The sequence below is a fragment of the Lipophrys pholis genome, assembly GCF_963383615.2.
Source record: "Lipophrys pholis genome assembly, chromosome: 8".
Classification (NCBI taxonomy): domain Eukaryota; kingdom Metazoa; phylum Chordata; class Actinopteri; order Blenniiformes; family Blenniidae; genus Lipophrys; species Lipophrys pholis.
The window spans coordinates 18,406,985-18,423,574 of record NC_137630.1 but is presented as its reverse complement, the minus strand read 5'-3'; the positions used below and the strand labels follow the sequence as shown (position 1 = coordinate 18,423,574).

The window sequence follows — 16,590 nt, the reverse complement described above, 5'->3', positions numbered from 1 at the left end:
TGGTCTCGTTAGTGAAAGTGTTGAACTGGAGTGTGTTTTCACCTGAAAGGTACCAGCACAGAAAAAAAAAACCTGGCTCAAATATGAGTGTTGTTATTACTGAGAATAATTTTACCAATAGTTAATGTTTATATGTTTTCTGAGATACACAAGCATGGTTTAAGTTAAATATAATAAGCAGATTAAAGACAAAAGGTACTGGCACATTTAAACAATGAAAGCATTTAAAACAAATATTATGAGCATGCACAGAATTCATATAATTGATTTCCTTTATATTTATGTATTTTAATCAAGTTGATTCCTTTTCTAAGTTGTAATAGGTTTATGACTTTGTAGTACATTAAGCTTACCGCAGAAGCATTTAATTTCTCAAATGAATGACAGAAAAGTATTTGCCCCCTCATATTATTTTTTTTTTCCCCCATCTGCCACATCGTCGCCTGTATTTTCCAGGATCTCTGGGAAAGCTGTGTAAACTCGCAGCGAACTTGTGTTTAGCTAAAGAGGAACAAAGTGCAGCCAAACTTGTGTCATAAATTTGATCTCATCAGTTAAATGCAGGCATCCTTTGTTTGATTGTCCTTCCGTCTATGAAGTAAAACAAATTGAGAAGTTGAGTTTACGGCTCCTGTCACGGATGCGCGCAGAGCAGATGAAAATATGGCTGTTATCATTCTATCCAGTCACACCCATGCTATTGTTTTCTGGCAGGCTCAGGTTAGAAGAGAGCAGCAGTTGCGTGTGATCACATGCGAGGTGTGCCACCCTGAATCTGATTAACAAATATGTGCTCTTTTATGGTCATTTTCGCCCAACTATGCAAACACGTTTCCTCTGGCTCTTTCACTGCCTATTCTTGTTCTACTTATTACTTTTTGGAGCTTTGCCAACGTGCAAATCCTGTTTTGTTTGTCAGCAAAGGCAGAATTTCACAGTAAGCATCCTCTGGCGTTTTTCAAACAGTAGGTGCGACTTCCGTAGTGGAAAAGAAAAAAACACAGGTCTTTTCTTCAGCCAATGTGGGGAACTAATTTGCTATGACTGCAGTAGCCAAGCTGCTATTGTAGTTAATGACTGTTGTAGTTAACAGTTGGGGAGAGGGGTTGCAATTACACTGAGAGTTTTCTCCCCCTTTGCTTTCCCTTTGTCTTCTTCTCCCTCTCTCTCTCTCTCTCTCTCTCCCCATCTCTCTCTCTCTGAGTAATAGCGACCGACTGCCTCACCGCTGCCAATTGCTTGAACCCCTTTTGTTAAAGTTCATGTATTTCTCTAGTGCCAGGCGCAATGAGGTGATGTATCCTTTTGAATGGGGACTACATTAGTCTCTCTCGCCAGCCCCAGCTCAAGAGTAAGGGCCTTGACTCCCATTATGATTTGCCTACAACTTCACACAGACAATTAATGAATGGATCTTGGATCTACTTCAGCGTGCCCAGCCTGTAATGGAATTGTGCGGCTGTTTGGGCACTCTTTGTTGGTGGGAGCCATATTGGTGACCAGCTGGCCATTAAAGACAGGGACAGGCCTGGACATATGTAGTGTACATTATATCGAGGTATTTACTGAATAATTTACTGAATACACAATGTGCGCCCTTCCTCACAGCAGCTGCAAGCCTCGCACATCATCTTGTCTCTGATTCTCTCTCTCTCTCTCTCTCTCTTTCTCGCTCTCTCTCTCTCTCTCTCTCTCTCTCTCTCTCTCTCTCTCTCTCTCTCTCTCTCTCTCTCTCTCTCTCTCTCTCTCTCTCTCTCTCTCTCTCTCTCTCTCTCTCTCTCTCTCTCTCTCTCTCTCTCTCTCTCTCATACACACTCACACACAGCTCAGCCTCTTCCGACTCAAGCCCGGCCAAAGTCATTGACTTTATTATTATTCTTGGCTTCATATCTGTGATAACTGAGAGTGAAGAGTTATGCATTTTTGTCAAGTGTCTCAGCAGTACAAAGGAGTCAACTTTGTGGAGGGACATGAAAAGAGCTGGGCTGTGGACAGTTTGGCTGAAGTGGCTGAAAAAGTGGTGCCAATGGTAATTCGGGAGGCTGGCAGTGTGACCCACACATCTGGAGAAGCCGTTTTGTGGCGAGATGGAATCAAAGACTAATAGGGCAGCTCTTGGTTTTGGAGCATTTAGAGCACACACCCTGTCATAGTAACACCTTTTTAAGCATGGATAGCCACAGTATTTTACTTTTATTGCCTTCTCAACGAAGGTTTTTCAGCCCCGGGACCTGAAAGAGGGTAACAAACTGAACTTGTTTGACCAACAATCCTGCTCAAACTCATTTTTTGTCGGATTCAGCATGCATGAAAAGATCAAACGGTTCTGCACCCCACCTATATTGATACAACTCCACCCATTTAAACACAGGTGCCACTGCAAGATATTAACGTCTTTGAAAGATCAAATATTTTGTCTGTGTTGGTTTTTCAAAAGAAACACAGCTCCCAGCCGGGCTCTGTCTTTTGTCCGGGCCTGGGTTAATGTGAGAGGAGGGTTCTTTACATCCTGTCCAGCCGGCTGCAGCTCAGGCTTTTAACCACTGGCCTGACAACCTCAGCAGCGGACCGCCACAATATCTGTTGATGTTAATCCTATTAGGCTTGATTTAACACTTTACACGCCCATGATTTATATGAATGTTTATTGGTTTTCTGTAATATAATCAGCTCGGGGAAACTTAATGCATTGTTTGGTAATACACGCGTGACTGGAAGCAGGGGGCAACAAACTGTGCCCGCTGTTATTTGAAATCATACACCTTCGTCCAACACCAACACTTGAACTAATTCAATCTTCAAAGTCAATGGAAAAAGAACAATATTTATTAGGATTAGGGGGGACATTTTGTCTGGCAGCCTCCTCCCAAATGAGAGCCTTGTTTTTTCCTTTGTTGATCGTTTGAGGATTTAAGATGCATTAGAAGGCAGTGTCTGGGTGGATAATGGAAGGTTAGAGACTGTTATTTGATTTAAGTTCAGACACTAGAGATTAATACCTCCATCCTATGTGCCGTGCTCCCCTCACCCTCCCCACCCTCTACCCCTGATGCCTCGGACCAAAAAGCCACGACTAAAGTTACTGGGTATTAGCTTTGATTACAATTCTTAGAGGACAGCTTTGATCAGCGACACAAGTTGGGTTCTGTCGTCGTCTCTGGTGAGAAACCGTTTCAGATCGGGAGCTTCAAAATCACCCCGTCGTGCAATTTCACTCCTTTTTCTTCTTTATGAATTTACTGTCTGTGTTTCTGCTTGGGTTTTTTTCCACAGTCACCCAGCTGCAGCAGACCCTGGCGTCTGTTCAGGAGCTTCTGATCCAGCAGCAGCAGAAAATCCAGGAGCTCACACAGGAGCTAACCTCAGCAGAGGTAACCGCCACCCCACCAGCGGCCATCCACAATGTACAAGATGTTTGTTCCTACGAATTGAGAGTTCTGAGTTATTCTAAGTTTGCTCCGCCTCGTGGTCTCACTCGTCTTACTGGTCAGTTTTCATTGATGATTCATTCCCGGTTGAGGATTATCTCAACTTTCCCATTGTCCCAACAGTTTCTTTCCTTTAATCACTTCAGTAAGTGACCTTTTTGTGGTAGATGTGAAGCTTTCCACCCTTTGAGAGTCACACATTGCAACTTTAAGGTCCGATATTGTTTGATTGATGTTTTTGAGGAAAGCTCGACAGGCTGTAACTTTGGAATTACCGAAGAGCTCAGTAAACGTGAAGTTGCGGGTTGAAAACATCAGATTGATGAGAACTGAAAAGAGGTTTCTGGAGGCCTCTGTGTACTAAAATCTTTAGCTATGCTGGAGTCGTAACCACCTAAGACAGACAGCCTTATTATACTGTATATCATCGGAACACAAGCTACAAAAAAGTATGGTGCATCTCATCATAGGACCATAATCCTTAGCCGTATCGTATCCCTTCGCCTTGATTTTTATAGACAGTCTCCATAATCTACTCAGAATTGTAAGTGTTTAGATGAATCCGACTGAGCTATTGTTCTTAAAACTTATGTGCTGGGATGAAATGTTGCTTGCTTTTTATAACACCGCTCATAAATCGCTTTATGATCGCCAGGCTCTAAAAATTGCCTTGGAAGAGACAATCTTAGACAATGTTTTATGTCCACAGCTTGTTAAGCACATGGGTGTGTAACTGCAGCATCTGGATACTGCAGGAAAACATATGCAGACACATCTGCTTGGGCACAAACGAGGAAGAAAAATACAGATTTCTTCCCCGGACGAGCTTTATCAAAGGCTGGCGGCTCATAGCTCATTTTCTGCCTCTTCCGGTTGCGAGCGTCCCGTTTTCTTCGTGTGCGGGGTAGAGAACAGTGCAGGCCCGAGTCAGCATGTGTGAACATAGAGTATGCACTGGATCAATGAAACAGAAATGTTTTAGTTTTTCTTGTCACAGCAAAGACAGGAGGTCCAATTTAAACAATGAGTCCCCCCCCCCCCCCCCCCCCCCCCCCAGCCTAAAGGGATGATATTTCTTTTCACTCGTCATCCCTAAATCACAGATTGAATTAAAAAGTGTCTACTTCATTTGCTATGAGTGCCTTGTTGGACAGCAGTAGTGTATAAAAAGTATATTTCCCATCAAAACACCCATTAAACAAATCATAAACTCTACTTTATAGTTATAGTGTTGATCTTAAATTTTCTCTGTGAGTCGACACCGGGCCCTCTGTTGTCTCCGGCCATGGGGGAAATTGGGAAATTGTTTTCAGGTCTCGGGTATTTGATGAGAAACACATGTTGGAGCTGGGGAGCTACTTATCATTCACCGTTTGCGGCTTTCAGGGTTTGCTTCACCACGCTGCTCAGAGCGCGCCACGCTTAGCAATTATACCTCTCAACACGGAAATGTGCCTTTAACCCAAAACATATGGAGACTTCTGTTTCCTCAGCTGCTAAGTAAACATTTCTCCTGGTTTGAAACCGCTCAACTGCTGAGCGCGTCTGTCCCCAAACTGGGGACGTCATTATGGAAGCCAGTTTAGACGGACTGACTCATGTCCGCACATTTCCAGACGGCAGAGATTTTCACTTCTTTTCACTGTAGTATAGCTGTGCTGATTGTGTAAAGATGTGCTCGTGTGCTCTTCCAGTGGTGTTGAGGATAGATTTGCCCCGGGATGATTCATCCCCGATGTTAAACAGCCGAGTGTATTTCTGCTCCATTATCATTACAAATCTGCCTGTTAACTGTGTTTGCCCCGCTGTCTCAACTCGCTGATCGTTCTCTTTATTAGTGGATACTACATTGAAGATTAGAAACCGCCTCCTTGCTTGTGTGAGACGAACTGCCAGTGGGAAAGTGCATAAATAGAGTGAAATCAATTGCACTGTAGCAGTGTTTCCACTCAAAAACACTCCTCTGGGGACTTCCTTTTGAAACTAATTCCATCATAAATATACATGTGTTACACGAAAACACACTGTCTGCCGGCGGAATAACTGGGAATTAATTTGCCTTCAGACACTCTTAAACAAGGCTTGTTAAAGATCTTATCTTGTTGCTAATGGTCCACAAGCATTTATCTTCATTTAGCCAGATGCGCTGCCGTCCTTGGGTGCTGCTAGAGTTGATGGTCTTTTTTTTTTTCTTTTTTTCTTCTTCCTTTGCTTGTAATATATATATATAATTTTTTCCCTTTTTTTTTCCAGAAGCACTTAGTTAACCAGCAGAAATAGGCCGACCTCTCTCACACCCAGGCACCCGCTTGAGACATATTAGTTACAAGGCTTTTGAACCATTTAAGGGAAATCTTTACTGTGACCAGTATTTACTTAGTAAAAGCACACATGCAGGCAGCTCAGTGTGGGTGGATAATTTGATAGGTATAGCTTCTCTCTGATTGGTTCGCCTTGTGCTGTTTTTGCTTTTGCTGTTTGGTTTGTTTGTTTGCTCGTGCATAAAGCTTTCTGCGATGTGCAGTGCCAAGTGGAGACTTATATCTCCCCCCTCTTCAGGCCACACAGAGCCTTCAGAGCCCTGCACCTGTACACTAAGACGTGGGGTATACAACAAACATCAGAAAAAAGACAGGCGATAAGCACATTCAGAACTCTGAATCTTGATTTTTTTTTTTTTTATTCTAAATGATAACTTTTTTTACACCAGAAAACTTTGGATGCGAGATATTTGCTGTCTGAAAAGCTACATTTATATGACAGATCAAGGAATTACTTCATTTGTTCAAAGAAGTAAAAAAAGTAACTATAATAACTTAGTTTTGTTATTGTCAAGGAGTGCACTTAAAGGAAAAACATATTTTGTTTACAAATAAGCGTAATTTTAAGTTGATATAAAATGAATTTGAGATAATGGCGCTTCCATCTACTATGTCAGAAGGCAGTTTATACCTGAAAGGTCACTGGTCCAACACATGGCAAAAACAGAGACAGTTAACCACGCACAAACAAATCCTCACACACACAGGGAGAACCTCTAACTAGGGATGTACTCACTGGGAGAGCATGAAAGTATTGCTGGTGTTTGTCACCGAATTAGCCTTTAGAGTGACCTCATTTTGTACCTGAGCCTGTCGCTACAATATTTTTAAAAAATCCTATAAAATAACAGATCTATACTCGTGTTTATTTATCATAGTGTGTGGCCACAGAGAAAATAGCTCCAAACTATTGCCTGGCTTTTATATAGGACGTTAACGCAGGAAAACACATGCATGTATTTATGTCGGTGTGAAAATCTGCAGGGAAACAAGAATCCCTTAGTTTAACAAGTAACATTATAGTGAGGACTTGTATCTTAGAATCCTCTTAAAAGGCCCTCATCGAGTAATCATAGGTGGTGAATAACTGCAGAGGTTAAATATTTGGATCAGCGTTTTGTTGAAACATCCCGACTTACACACCGCACGCTCTATTGGACACATGTCAGCACTTCAGGTGGGGCTTTTAAAGTTGACGCACTTCAATTCTCTGCCGTTACTGATACCCCCACCACTCAGCCTCCACCCAAGCACCTAGTGCACTTAACACGCCATTCACTGTGTGTGTGTGTGTGTGTGTGTGTGTGTGTGTGTGTGTGTGTGTGTGTGTGTGTGTGTGTGTGTGTGTGTGTGTGTGTGTGTGTGTGTGTGTGTGTGTGTGTGTGTGTGTGTGTGTGTGTGTGTGTGTGTGTGTGTGTGTGTGTGTGTGTGTGTGTGTGTGTGTGTGTGTGTGTGTGTGTGTGTGTGTGTGTGTGTGTGTGTGTGTGTGTGTGTGTGTGTGTGTGTGTGTGTGTGTGTGTGTGTGTGTGTGTGTGTGTGTGTGTGTGTGTGTACACACTGACATAATGTATCTCTGAGCTGAAATTCAGCTCTGGCCCAACATTTAATTAGGTTTCTTCAGACTTAATAAGACATATGTCAGAGTTAGTGTTGTGTGACAAGCCTTGATGTGAGATATTATATGGGGCTGCTTTGTAGATAATGCATATTATGTATGTAGCTGGTGGTTAACAAGTCTGCACCAAAAGCCTTCTTTTCTTAGGCTGTGTCATATAATTATAGAGAAATGATCACATTTCACTTATTTGGAGAAATCAGCCTCTTATTTAAGCTCATTCGGTGTCTCGGAAATCTTTTAGCGCAGCCTATGCAGCAATTAATTTTTTCCCCAGCATAAAGTGAGAGAGAAGCAGGATCCAGCCTTATTATACGGGTGCCTTGGGGAGGCGAAGGATTAAGATGGTTCTAATGAGGTGACGGCTGTAATAAGAGTGTCTTCAGCAGGCCTCCAATGCAGCACCTCTAAAACCAGGCTCCTTATCAACGGGGTTTAGGAACCGATAAGAGGCCAAAAAAGCCTCCTTACCCCCTCGCCTCCTCTCTCTGTCTCCCTTCACTTCTCCTCCGCTGCCTCCCACTACATCCACCGCAAATGAGTCTGATCCCTTTCAGATGTGATTCAATTAATTTCTCTTAGATTTAATTACAAGCGAAAGAGTCCAAGTTATCCCTCTCCCCTCGATAGGGGGTCTGCGCTTCCTAACAAGCTTCCCCTGGTGAGTCAGGAGAGTCTTAATTACAGTTTTTACTTTTCTTTTATCCCACTTTTCCCCTTGTCTGCTCCTTCTGCTCCCCCTGGTCTCGTCAGTCTGTCCGCTCTCACATAGGTTTGAGCTTTTTTATTGGATGATGGACTAAAAAACGAAGACCAGCCCTCCACTTCACTGGTTCCTAAACATTTTGTTGTCGGAGCCACACAAGCTTGTCTATTCTGAAATGGCAGTGTTACTCTTCGTTTGGCTATTTCACACCCTTTCTACACACTTATCTGACAGAAAACTCTTTTGATGTGTGCGAGATGGGGATTCGAGCTCTCCCCCATATTTGACCCTGATTGGCATTAGTTGAGCAAATATTCCAGCAGCTTCTTATTTTCTCAGTATATCGTTGTCTGTTTTTTTTTTTTTTTTTTTTTTGTCTCTGCCTTTAGTCAAACCCATCGTATTTTAATCTCCCGTGACTAAAGTCCAACCCTTTAAAAAGTGCCACACAGACAGATTTTCAGCAGCAATTTGCCATTCAAATGCTTTTCCGTTGAACCCTGTAGCATTTCACTGTGTGTGTGATAACACGTGCCTTTGATAAAAGACCAAAAGAACAAAACAAACTGCTAAGCTTTGGTCTGCCTTCATGAATGTGGTCATTGTCCAATATAGTCATTATCCAAAACACTGCACCCTGGCCTAATCTTTTCTAGATAGTATGGAAAATTATGTAAAAATGGCATGATTCCCACTCACTGGACTTTCTGGCTGCATAAAGGTGGCTGTATTATGAGTTTGTTTGTCCTCCTTTCTGTCATCAATAATAGGCAGTTTTACAGTTGTTATGGTGGATGTCCTGACTACACAAAAACATGTGGTTTTTAATATTTGCATTTGCCACATTTGTTTACCCAGCCTCTCCCTTTTCTAAGTTTTTTTTTTTTTAATTCGCATATCATTTTATTCAGAGGATCTGTTGAAACACCTACAGTAAACTGAGTTTGTGCTGCAGCCCAGCATGTGACCTCAGAACCGTGTGTGTGTGTGTGCGCGCGCACGTTCTCACTATCTCGCTTGTGTTTTTCCGACAGGCATCGTCCTCAACCAACCGCATCCTGGACAACCAGACAGTGGCAGAGCTGAAGGCTGAGATCGCCTCTTTGAAGGGCTTACTGCTCAGCAGGTAACAAAGTCATCCAGACCCCTGACACATGAAACAGTCTGTGTGGGTGTGGGTCTCTGTGTGTGGAAAGCTTTAGGACTTAGTGCTTTGTACACTATTGAGTTCCTATGGGTCGTCTATTTGAACTATTTCAGTGTTAAACGAGTGCCACATCAGCTTATATGCACATTATATCACACCGGATACTCAAATCCATTTCTGAAAGTTTATTCCCCTTCATTAAAGAAATTAGAAAGAAAGAAAAAAAACCACACACCTCAGTTACATCATGGTTAAATGCAGCAGGTTAAACTCTGTAAGCAGGAAGATGTTGCACCATAGAAAATATCATGAAATTAGGGGATTTATGAAGTATTTCTATTCTTTTCTAAAATAAACATTGACACTGCTTCCAATAAAATGTTAGTAGCAGAACCACAGAAAGTTGCACCAAACTGAAGGTGAGATCGCGGTTTGTTTGTTTTTGTCCATGACTTAGGCCGGAGGTTTTCACAATATGGGATAATGATTGCACCCTCTAAACTCCCAGGATCCACATACGTTGTCTCACACCAGGTATTTTGGGTTAAATGGCAAATTGTCTAAATGCTGTTCACATCATGGCTATCATAGCTCGTAGCTGTTTGGAATACATACGTCTTTTCCTGGTAGTTAGTTAGTAAGTTGACCTTCAGTCCGAGCCTGTATGTCGCCCCGGCAGGTCTGAGTTTAAAGAGAGGTGATCAAGTAGAGAACTGCCCTGATGCAATCATCTCTGCTCTCTGTTACACTGCCATACTGCCCTGAAAAGTTTGAATAAATGAAACAAAAGACACATAATGTCCCATTGCTCTTGCAAATTGCTCACTTGATTGCACCATTTCTTTTACTTCACAACATGCCAATTAGCATACATCAACCGGTTGTCTGTGTTGTAATGCTTTTCTATGCTGTATATAGAATAAGAACACACACACACACACACACACACACACACACACACACACACACACACACACACACACACACACACACACACACACACACACACACACACACACACACACACACACACACACACACACACACAGTATGGTTACTCCAGTTCAGCTCTACCAGTTCAAATTAAGGGAGATTTCTGTGATGTAAGATGAAAAATGTGTGTTCTTAAAAAAAAATAGAAAAGTGGTTGTAGCTCCACTGTCTGAGGCACTTTGTGTTACTATTGTGTTAAGGTCTCACTAGACACCGCCAGATATCTCCTCATTTTTACCAGCTTTGTTCTTCAATCTTGTCAGGCACAGCCCGGCTCAGCCGTGCCCATTAGCATGCATGATTATGTATCAGTGTCTATAATGAATCCTGCAGTAAGATTGTACATCAGAAAACCAGCAAGGACTAAAATTGCTTCAGAACTGTCTAGTTGAGCATGTTTTGTTCACCTCATACATTCTAATCAGCAATAATCCCCTTTGTCATTTGCTTTCTTGACTTGATTCTGACTCTCACAATGAGTTTCCAGGCAAAGGCTTGAATCACAGAATAAAAAGCTGCACGTCACCATCTGTCTCCAGACTCCATCCTGTCCTGTTCAAATGATCCGAATCATCTCCACACATCTCCCCCCCCCCCCCCCTTCTAAACACCAATAAGTACTGAAACTATTCAACGTTGTCTTTTTGATCTTAAAAGCTGCAGTGGGTGTAATTAAAAAATCTTCAAGCAGTTTCGCCAGGTGTGTTGAACATCTGGCTGTTTGGGGGAGAAAAACTCTTTTCTCTGCTGCAATTACCAGAATTAAATGATGTGCCTGGTGTGCTGCTGTACGCGAACCTGTAAACCAGTGTCGACTGTAGGAACAGCACAAATGACTTTTTTTTTTTTTTTGCTTTCAAATCAGATTGAGCTCATTGGATACATAGCTGATGGTTTTTTTTTCTTTTTTGAGTCTGGAGGACGTGGGACATCACATACACTACCAGTCAAACGTGTTGACACACCTTCTCATTCAATATTTTCTCTGTAATTTCATGATCGCTTACACTGTAGATTCCCACGGAAGGCACCAAAACTATGAATGAACACATGTGAAATCATGTCGTAAACATGCTCACGGTAGAATCTCATTGCAGTCGCCTTTAGATTAGAATGTGAAACGATCAGGCAACAAAACCGGACTCAGAAAGCTCCCCATAGGTTTCTGCTTGTTTATCCATGTATAGTTGGTCTCATTGCGAGGAAAAGTCATTTAAATCATTTTTTTAAAGGCCTAGTTTTATTCAGTTCTCTTATCTGCCACCTCCCCTACAGGAAGCAGTTCCCCTCCACTCCCGCCATACCCAAGATCCCCTCGTGGCAGATTCCCCTGACGCCGCCGCCAACATCCAGCTCGCCCGGCGCGAACCACACCAACAGCAGCAGCAGCGACATCTCCCCTCTCAGCAACGAGTCCAGCAACTCCTCCCCCATTAAAGAGTCACTCCACAGCCCCCAAGATGCACTGGGGGGGCCTGATGGAGCTCACCTTCTCAATGGAGACATCAGCACAAAGCTGCCCCCAGACCAGGTGCGCATGGAGGTGCAGGGGGAGGAGGAGAAGAAGGACGATGAGGACGACGTCAACCATGTAGAGCAAGAGCAAGAGGAAGAGGAGGAGGAGGAGGAGGAGGAGGAGGGGGTGGTGGTGGAGGGGGGTCTAAGCATGCAGACAGAAGATCGGCGAGGTGGCGACGGGCAGATTAACGAACAGGTGGACAAACTGAGGCGGCCCGAAGGTGCCAGCAACGAGAGCGAGGTCGACTAGGCCGCAGCAATGAAACACCTTTGGCGCCGCCCCGCCTCGTCTCTGCCGACACCACGATTCTCTCTGCTCACGCACTCTGCGTCTTCTCCCACGATTCATCCGTTTCCCTCTTGCGTCTGTAACCCGTCACTGTTTATCGTCATCCTGTCGTAGAGACTGAAGGAGCAGGTGGGGGTTGTAAGAAGATGCAAAAGTGACAAATACTGGAGTGCGTAGTGATACACGGGATTACCACGAATTATTTTTCATCTCGCAAACCCGAATTAGTCCAAGCATCATGCCATTTCTTTGAGAGGAGAAGAATGAGGAGCAATAGTGTGATCAGTCTGCCCACATGCAGCTCTGACTGTGTGACTTACTGCTTTTAATTTCCACAATTTAATCAGATAATTCACAGCTTTGCCTTAGTGTCCTTGTAATTGTACCGAGGCTCTTATGCAGACCAAAGAGGCGGCGCTGCGCAACAATATCTCCGCTGTAAAGTGCAGCTCTGGGTCAGGAATCATATGTTGGTACTTGGATCTCAAAGTTACTGTGAGCTTCAGGTGGAGCGCAAGCGGAGTTTGTCTCCCTGTTGACGGCAATAGGAGAGGACAAGCTCTTCCAGGGCCGGAGCTTTTAGCCTCTTTTATGTGTCCTTTCGCATTGCTGTCAGTCTGTCAATAATTCACAAGGCCAGCAGGGTGGCATTTGGGTGAAATAAAAGCCCTGAAATTCGAGATTAGAATGTGATGACGGGCTTTGTTCCACGCCGGTGTCAGAGTGCTCACACGCTCAAAGGAGGGGAAGATAAATGCTTTTTCCCCCGCTTTCCTTTTTCACCCAGGGCTTGAATTGTGCATCTCTCGCGAGTGTGTGTGTGTGTGTGTTTGTGTGGCAGGCAGGCAGGCAGGCAGGCAGGGGAAAGAAAAAAAAAAAAAACCCCAGACTGTCTGCTGAGCTGTATCTGTGTCTCCAGCAGGGCAGCTGATTTGGTTTGTGAAGTATGTTAATAATCAAATGATCAACAAATAACAGATGTATTAGTTCATGCAGCTTGAAATGTCAAGGAGGCTAAAAGCGGAAATCTAATACAGAAAGCCCAGTTGCATTGTATCATTTTCTGTGACAAACCCTCCGGTCCAAATTATGTAGGGCTTCCTACAGTGAGTAATCTTTACAGAAAACGGCGCCAATATTTTGTAATTAAGCTGCAGTAAGGCGACGAGCACTGCCACACATGGAAGTTGCAGAACTTGTATTGCTGTTTTCTCTCTCTCTCTCTCTCTCTCTCTCTCTCTCTCTCTCTCTCTCTCTCTCTCTCTCTCTCTCTCTCTCTCTCTCTCTCTCTCTCTCTCTCTCTCTCTCTCTCTCTCTCTCTCTCTCTCTCTCTCTCTCCCCCCCCCCCCCCATGTGGAGGTGGATGGAGGGTAAGTTAAGAAAGAAAAGAAAAGCTCCGTGACTGAAAAGGAAAGTAATAAATGAATACTTGACTTATTGAATTACTCACTCAGTGTGCTGCTGAGAAGAGGAGTCCGTGAGAAAGAAGATGGAATTTCAGCTCTGGTGCCATTTCTTCTTCCATCAGAGGACAAAAGAGGAAAAACGGGAGCGTTTGAATTGTTTGCGATCAGGTGAAAGTGCTGAGCAATGCTGTAAAGTCTATTTTTTAAATGTATTTTTTTTTTTTGTGGATGGAGATCTCTCATTAAATAAGTACTGAATCAAAGTGTCATTACCTTTGTAGTTTAACAGACTGGTCCTCTGTAACCTGCTCAGCACTGCATCCAAGTCTCGGCCCTACCTGTAATAAACCTGGTTCGTCTCCAGAAAAAGCTTTATGTTTATTTGAAATCATCCCAACATGAAACACACTTAACTCTTATTTAAGGTGAACGTTTATTACATATGCAACACAGACTGTTTATTTTCAGATAAATTATTTTCAATCTGTTTACATTTTTATTGTTAGTTTTTATTTTCAGGTGAATTTTTCTGTCGGCTTCTAAAGAGTTTGGTGATATCTGCTTCCTGAATAGGGTGCCCAATATATCCTCTTTTTTTTCTTTAAATAAATTCAGAATGTCCAGTTTCCATAGTTTATTTTAAAGCATGTACAGTATTTGAATTGACAAACGAGTACTTTGCAGGCTTTGCTGCATGTGAGGCGAGTTGAATAAACTTTGAGTATGATTTCAAGTATTGTGAGGCCAAGCCGAGTGTACTTTTTTTTTTTTTTTTGGAACAAAATACTCTCCCTGTAATGCTGAATACTACAGAATGCAGCCTTGGGAAGCAACAAACTGTAATCCTACAGTCCACTTGAGATCAGTTTGACACCACTGATCCAATGTATATAGAACTTTCATAGTTCATAGAAAAAAATTACTTTAGTATGTTCAAGACCAAAAACTAGCATATTTTATCTTTTTACTTTTCTTTTTTTTATCGCTTTTGAAATCTTGATTTTGAATGATTTTAGCTGAAGGACTCATATTAACCCTGTCGGGGTTTTTTTGTTGTTTTTTTTTAAATCTATGTATGTAATTTGTCCCCTCCCTTACCCTGCTGTTATAACCAGGTAAACCCCGATAGAGATCAGAATCTAGAAGTATTTACATTATGATCCGTCATGAATCACCCTTTACTGGATCTTCAGAAAGCATGACAGGGCTGGGACTTTCAGCCGTTCTTCCGCTTTCCCTCCAGAAATGAGTAAGTGGCATGGTTTTACATTACCTGGTTGAAGGTTTGTTTATTTCTGTAGGTGGATTCTTATCATCAGTCTTAGTTTCTGTGGTGGCAGCAGTGCTTTCTAAACTTGTTTCTTATACAACTTCAAGCACAGTGCAGAGATCCATCAGAAATGTTGTTTATGATACTCTTCTGCAACTAATAGGTCCACAGAGTTCATCAGGGGAAAACCACTGTTTGACTAATTCTGTCTCATTTGCAGTTTTTTTTTTTCTTCTTCTTCTTTTGATTGATGAGCCTGCCACTGTCGAATAATTAAATATAATTGTAGTGATTTATCGCAGCATGCCTAATTTTGGCATTTATACTCATTTAAACACCAACAATAAAGTTGTAAAATCGGGTAGACCTCAGCAACTTTTTGAGGTGGCAGATGTCATCACGGCTTGGCTTGTCAGGCTCATCAGGCTCATCTTTACATCAGCAGACAGGCTAAGCTCTTGTCATTTCCGGCTAAACCATTGTTTTCTGTTCAAAAGCTGCACATACTTCAACATTGGTTCTGCCCTCACAGGTTTCCATCACAAAGTTCCAGACAGAGGTTTGAACTCTTTCCCATATTCTCTATCAGTTTCTGCTTAAGACATTACCCATGATGCAAACTGAAAGGCAAAACTTTAGTCAGTGATTTAAGCAGTGCAGCTTCACCTGGACCTACAAAAGTTTTCATGCAGCTTATTTTTACTGACTGAGGCTTACCTGTTCTCAGAGCTACCCCTCAAACTAGAATACATTCTTGAAGAACTACTCTGATCCCGTTTACATTGTGAGGTATGCATTGCCACTGACTTGTGATGCGCGAAGGAGGGGCTTAAGAAATACTTGATTTTTGTAGACTTTGTAGGGGCGCCTCCAGTCATCTGTGTTTTTAGTAACAAAAGCTTTCTCACAAAGTTTTAGAAATGACTCCAAATCTCAGTTTCAGTCACTCACTCTAACATAATGTTGTGTTCACACTCATGTCTGCGCTGCATGTACAGTTCATTTGCACATGAGTGAATGCGTCACCTTTAGTCAGTTGGGCAGCAAAGAAGCAAATCCAAGCGTGTGAAAAGCAGGCCCCTTCGACACGGACCAGTCGCAGGATGTGACAGTCAGACTCACCTTGCAGCTCGGCTTCTTCTGTTTTCTCAGCTCTTTCAAATGTTTTTTAAGGTGTTGGTTGAGTTTTCAGATGGCGAGGCACCACCAGTCCCATATGCACTGTGTTCAGCCTGCTTGCAGCATTGTCGTTGATGTTAGGAAGGTTATCTAATACACCTAATGCACTGAAGGCATTTCCAATCTTTTGCCTGACGGCTCCAGATTTAAGAAGGGCTGGGGTCCTTTGTGTGTGGAGTTTACATGTTCTGTGTGAGTGGGGTTCCTCCCAGTCCAACGACATGTGTTTTAAGGGCCACTTTGTTTCCTTGTTGCTCATATTCAGCTTATTGTCCCCAATCGTGTGTGGGATAAAAGCTTATAGAAGATGGATAGATGTTCAGGTATTCGACTTGTCTGGAAGCACAGGCTGGGTTTGTGGAGCTCACAACATCCCAGATCAAAACACACTCTTGTTTTCTTAATGTATATTTTACCACGACTGGCCCAAAAGATCCTGATCCTGGACAGTTTTCAATATCACCGTGTCTTATCACGCGCATGAATTTAATTCATCAAGGCCTAAATGATCAATAGCATTTCACATATTGATGAGGTGTATAAACTTCTCTGAGGTTCGATACCACATCCCTTTGTAATCCATTAACCTCTCCCTGGAGTTCAGGCCAACCTTAGATTTATAGGGACCTACTGTAATAAATCCACTTGTACATCATTTAGTGTCTTGGGGGATTTGCAGCACATTCCTGTCCAGAAAGCGTCGTCTATCTCACCCTCA

At 42.7% G+C, this 16,590-nt stretch overlaps 1 protein-coding gene across 1 annotated transcript in view; it reads left to right on the top strand.

The window, feature by feature from the left end:
• Positions 1-13,787, top strand: part of pex14 (peroxisomal biogenesis factor 14) — a 46,955-nt gene extending 33,168 nt beyond the window's left edge. The window contains exons 7-9 of the mRNA XM_080470271.1: positions 3,274-3,371; positions 9,105-9,196; positions 11,486-13,787. Of these exons, the coding sequence (XP_080326397.1) occupies positions 3,274-3,371; positions 9,105-9,196; positions 11,486-11,978 (683 nt within the window). The 3' untranslated portion in view covers positions 11,979-13,787. The remainder of the gene's footprint in view (positions 1-3,273; positions 3,372-9,104; positions 9,197-11,485) is intronic.
• Positions 13,788-16,590: the final 2,803 nt, after the last annotated feature.